At 42.3% G+C, this 5857-nt stretch overlaps 1 protein-coding gene across 1 annotated transcript; it reads left to right on the plus strand.

Annotated features, from left to right (window-relative positions):
- Positions 1 to 251: 251 nt before the first annotated feature.
- On the plus strand, positions 252 to 5521 carry LOC116173676 (cilia- and flagella-associated protein 52). The gene is made up of 6 exons (XM_031491317.1): positions 252 to 388; positions 433 to 632; positions 680 to 1229; positions 1273 to 1427; positions 4260 to 4432; positions 4484 to 5521. Exons 1-6 carry the CDS (start codon positions 328 to 330, stop codon positions 5517 to 5519), a joined length of 2175 nt encoding a protein of 724 aa, XP_031347177.1. The 5' UTR covers positions 252 to 327; the 3' UTR covers positions 5520 to 5521.
- The last annotated feature ends 336 nt before the right edge of the window (positions 5522 to 5857 follow it).

Below are 5857 nucleotides of genomic sequence, written 5' to 3' on the forward strand. Positions count from 1 at the left end.
AGTTTTTAAAAGCAGAAGACGGTTCAGACTGTAATTGTAACAACCTTCAAAATGATCGTAAAAAAACTAGTCTAATTAAGAACCAATGCCGTTCCTTATTTATTAGTTACGTCACTACCTGATTATCGTCCTTATACTAAATGAAAAGTTCCTTCGCAATATCTCTCAATCAAACAAGATAGAAAATCTACTTTTGGGACTATCCGCGTATTCCCACGCACCCCTAAGGTAACTATGGAAACTCCGTGCGTATTTATTATGACAACACAACAAACATCATCTTAGATCTTTTCGTCAGTTGTTGAGCGAGTAAGTTTAACTGCAACTATGGCTGAGCTAGAAGGAGAAGTGGGCGATTTGGAGGTGAACGCTATAATAGGATTCGATGGTACAGGAACAATTTTCGAACCACTTTGACGAGTGTAATTCCAGGAGCGATCGTGGGAGGACTAAAGGTGCACCCGGACGGCGAGCACATCGTTTTTCCAATAGGAAATAAGGTGGCCATCCAGCACTGGTCGACTAAAAGACAGTACTTCCTTTCGGGACATACAAACGTCATTTCGGCAATCGACGTTTCGTCATCGGGAAAGTATATAGCCTCAGGGCAGATTAATCACATCGGATTTAAGGTAGAGATTTCGCCCCGTGTTTCGTTTGTAGATTTGTCTCGATTTAGGCGCCGGTGATCATTTGGGACTTTTACAAGCGCGTGATGCTATCGAGACACGAGATACACAAAGTCAGAATTGAGGCGCTGAAGTTTTCGACTGATGATCGCTACGTGACGTCTTTGGGTGGGAGAGATTGTGGAAATATAGTCGTGTGGAATGTGGAAGCGGGGGCTTTGCTGAGTGGAACGGAGGCGAGTAGAGGTTCCAAAGGAGAGGCCACGTGTTTGTGCGCCTGCAATATTAGAGGAGAGTGCTTTATATCGGGAGGGGATGGTAATTTAATCGTCTGGGGTATAGACGTTGTGGCGCGAAGCATTGCTGGATTTGACGTCAACATGTCAAAACTCAAGAGGGTGATCTACTGCATGGAAATGAACGAGCGCGACGAAGTTTGTTACTGCGGCACCAGTACAGGCGATATCCTCAAGGTGAGGCTAAATTTCCATCCCAATTCTGAAATTTTGCTGCCAGTAAAACCACCCATAATGCAAGGGTGTTTTACTAAGATGAGTTCCAAGCCGTTACCTAAAGGAGTGGTGGACTTGTACGGGCAAGGTACCAAGAACCGTTGATCTTCCTTGCAATAATCCGGTTGTAGGTGTTCGCTCTTTGGTTTTATTCAAAAATGGAAGACTGCTAGTAGGCGCCGGTGATGGAACCGTGGACCTAGTGGAAGAGAAGAAAAGCAGCAAAGTAGTACATGAACCTGCAACGGGTGGATTTAAATTGCCGTCTCATCCTTTACTACGCGTGGTATTTAAGCTTTTTTCTTTATTACTGCTCTGACCTCAGTAGGTCCAGAAGCCAACGCTTCCGGATCGCAGAGGAAGTTCTGACCTTAAAATATCAAAATAATTACCATTCCAAAGGCAAAAATTATTTCTGCGAAGCCATAGTCGCTGGCTTCAAAAATGTTCCTCTATTTCTCCTTTATTTTTCTCTCCATCATTGTTCTGTACCTGTTTCTCTCTTCTGTAGCACTCCTTTCTTTTGTCTCCCTTGCCTGTTTCCCTGGTATTTCATATACTTGCTCTTCTAGTTTCCTTCTATAATTCTCCACTCTGTCCTTGAACGTTCTTTAAAATCTTCTATTACAAAATTTTTTCATTTACTAGTATGTAATCAATTACCGACCTCCCCCCCCCCCCCTCCCATGTATGTGTATTGCCTATCCCTATCTCCCCGCATGTTTCCGTTTAATATTCTGCCACCTTTCTGTGCCGTCCCATCTCCGCCCAATTTCATTTATTCCTTGTTTTGACATTTAAATCCCCCCCCCACACTATTAGTCTTTCGTCCTCCCTTTTATCTATTATATTTTGTAATTTATTTTTAAACTTTTTCATTCCTACTCGTTTATAATTCGTTATCACTCTCATCATCTTCCCCTCCATTTCCGCTCGTCTTTTTGGTACGCCCTCTTAATCTTTTCTTGCCTCCTTTATGTTTTCCCTCTGTGCGAATTGGTTCTTCCATCTGTATTCATTCGGTAACCGATTCTTTATTTTCTCCCAGTTACTTTCCTCTATCCATGATTCCCCCAAACCCACCACATCATATCCTCTTACACTACCAGAATTGTACGTCTTTACTTTCTATATGCATCTCTCCTTTTCAATCTGCTGTGCTCATTTTATCTGCAATTCGTATCGGTCTCCTCTTTTCCGCTCACCCCCCTCCTTGTATTTTCTTTTACGGTTAATACCCCCCCCCCCAACTCTGCCTTTCCCTCTCCCGCCCTCTTCTCTTTTTTACTTGTACCACTAATCTCCTATATCCCCATATTTCTCTCTATACCCTTTCTTCTTTATTTTTCTCTTTCTTTTCTCTTATTTTCTTCTTCAAATGTGTTTATCCTTTCTATAAGTTTTACTTTTTCCTTATCCCATTACTCTTCCCTTCTATTCATTTCCTCCCAGTTTGAATTTTATGGAATTCGGTTCATAAATGCCCGAGAACCATCAGTAAGATCTTGTCGAGTGTGTAGTGCTGACTTTCTACCCTCGTTGAAAGCACTAACGACGGGACAAGTACTAATCGTTAGTGCTTCGTTAGTGCCTCTTAGTGCTTCATAACTTACATCAGCACGACGAAGGTAGGAAGTCCGCACTACAAAAGGGGGGGGGGGGTCGATTTCTCGGAAACTGCCGGTCGTGCTGATGCAAGTTATAAACCATTAAGAGGCACTAACAAAGCACTAACGATGTGATCATGTACCGTAGTTAGTGCTAACTTCACGGACCTTCGAAAAGGGCCTTCCTTACTTTTTGGGCCTACATTGCCAATTCACAAACTTCGATCCTCAAATTTGATAAAGAATCCACCTGAAAAATTTTATCGTAATCGGTCCACCTGTCCCATCGGCCATCGGGCGAGCGATTGGACGAAGAGAGCGTTGAGTGAAGGAATCGATTCCTTCACTCAACGGAGAAAGTGTAAGCGTTTTGCTTGTAACTCGACGCTAAAATATAGGATATCGGCCTACGAATGTTATGCAACGTTACATACAAGCGCGCGTAATGTGTGTTGCCTATCTGTCTCAGCGTCTAAAAGTAAACTCAAAGGAAATGAGGAAGAAGAAGAATTTCAGGCAACCAAAGAGCCCAACGATTGAAGGTCTGATCAGTTTGGGTGTTCTGAATATTCTGAAGAAGACCATAGACGCGTGGTATAACTGAAGATAAAGGGACACATTGAAAGAGTTCGAATGAACATGGTATTAAAGGTTTGATTCACTTAAAGAGGCCTAAGCATGGGAAGGAACTGAAAACCAGAATTCAAAAAATTAAAGAATTTGAAGAATCGTAAAGATACGAAAAATTGGAAAAACATCTGATTAATCTGAAGTATTTGTAGAACACTATGGATCTGAAAGATTTGAAGAATCGCGCTAATTCAAGAATTCATTGAATTTGTTAAATCGAAACAATTTGATGAAACTGAAGAAATTGAGGATAATAAAAATTTGAAAATGAATCAAATTGGAAGATCTGAATATTTGACGGATCTGAAGAATGTGAGTGATCCAGAATCTGAAAGTATTAACGGGTCTAAAACTAGAGAATGTGAAGGATCCATAGGAGAAGATTAGGAAAAATTGGCAGGCCTCGAAGTTCATGAATTTGAATAAACCAAGGAACAAATCTGCAAAACTGAAAGAAGAAACTGAAGCATCGGAAGAACCAAAAGAAACGGAAGTTTCAAAAGTAATCTGAAAGATCTGAAGCATGGAAAGGATTGGAACGGTACGAAAGATCTAAAGGAAATATCTCCCAAATTTGGATTGTGGAACTGTAATAAAATAATTTTAAAAAATTTGAAGAATTTGAAGAACATGAGGAATCAGACTAATTTGGAACCGACAAAATCTGAATGTTCTGGACCGAGGACACCGAAGTCACCCGGAATAATAAGAGTCACAAGACCCGACTTCATAAAAAATGCACTTTTGAGAAAGAAATGTTATTGTGTCTTTAGTTTGGTGCAATACTTTCCTTTTCCTTAGACTGGTATTTTGATATTTTAAGGTTCACTTGCGATCAAAACGGGTTTACAGGATTGGCTCCTGGACTATTTTTCTTTTAGCTTAAATCTACAAACGTAAAGTCTTCGGTGACATCACTGCAAATGTTCCGAGAGAACACTATCTTGGCGGGCACTAGCAATTGCGAAATATTCATGATTGATTTTTCTACATTCGAGACAGATTTGGTTGTCACCTGCCACAACTCTGCCATTTACTGTGTGGCATTTCCTTAGTAAGTCCAACCCGCCCAAAAAACAATCGGCGGTTTAACCAAGTGTTACAGTCAGTTCTCCGAAGTGTTCGCAACGGGCGGCAAGGACGATGTTCGACTATGGAGTGTCGACACCTCCCAAGAATTGCTTCGTATCAAAGTGCCCAATTTCAGTTGCTCCGCTATCGAATTCGCGCATGATGGCAAATCAATTATCACCGCTTGGAATGATGGAGTAATTCGAGCCTTCACCCCGCTGAGTGGGCGGATGATGTACGCGATTATGAACGCTCACAACAAGGGCGCTTCTGCGTTAGCGACCACCCACCATGGCAGGACGCTGGTCACCGGAGGATGCGAAGGCCAAGTGCGCCTCTGGGATATATCCCCTACGAAGCAGAAGCTTTTGATCACACTCAAAGCGCACAATGGCCCCATTTCGGAAATTCACGTAAACAAAGCAGACGACGAAGCGGTTAGCGCGAGTACTGATGGAAGCTGCATCGTTTGGGACATTATCCACCAGTGCCGCAAGCAAGTCCTCTTCTCGAACACACTCTTTATGTGTGTCAGGTACTACCCCACCGATGTTCAAATCCTTACGGGTGGATCAGATAGAAAACTGGGCTACTGGGAGGCTCTGGACGGGAATTTGGTGCGAGAAGTTGAGGGCTCTCAGTCGGGTGCAGTTAACTCCTTGGACATATCGAGCGACGGTGTGTTTTTTACTACGGCCGGTAACGACCAAATCGTCAAGCTGTGGAAGTACCAAGAGGGCATTACGACCCACATTGGGATTGGGCACTCCGCCGTTGTTACCGCTGTACGATTCAGTCCAGATATGGAATTTATCGTTTCAACCAGCGCCGCTGGTAGCATATTTGTGTGGAAGAATCCCTTCTATCTAACGCCATCACAAACTCCTACACCTGACAACAAAGTGACAGCGAGCACGGTAAAAGAAGGATCTGAAGAACGCGTTGAAGATCTGCCCAGCACGCGCAGCAGTGTCCAAAGTCCCAAAAGTGGGGACGAGAAGACTGTGCCGAAAGAAAAAACATGTCTATGTCCATGTGTTAAGAATAATCAAGACAAAAGTAACGCGTAACTCTTGCCATTTTAATTGCGCAATTGTATATCTGATATTTTAGCATTGATTAAACAAGTATTTTACATCTTAATATTGTTTAGTCTATTAAAATATTTATAAACAAATCCGTACTCTTGAGAACGATACCTTATGCTCACTTTTTTACAATGGCCATATTTTTAAACGAATGCAAGCGTTGCGATAGCCTACGACGTAGGCAACCAACCGTTCCCGTTTCGAAATTGCACGAACTGCTGGATTTTATTGTTGAATTTATAACCATTTCCTCCACTAGCACACACAAAGACGAATTGCCAGATGGACTCCCGAGAGGTTTTCGGAAAACTGATTCCGAA

Source organism: Photinus pyralis, unplaced genomic scaffold (assembly GCF_008802855.1).
Source record: "Photinus pyralis isolate 1611_PpyrPB1 unplaced genomic scaffold, Ppyr1.3 Ppyr1.4_LG6, whole genome shotgun sequence".
In the NCBI taxonomy this organism is placed as follows: Eukaryota; Metazoa; Arthropoda; class Insecta; order Coleoptera; family Lampyridae; genus Photinus; species Photinus pyralis.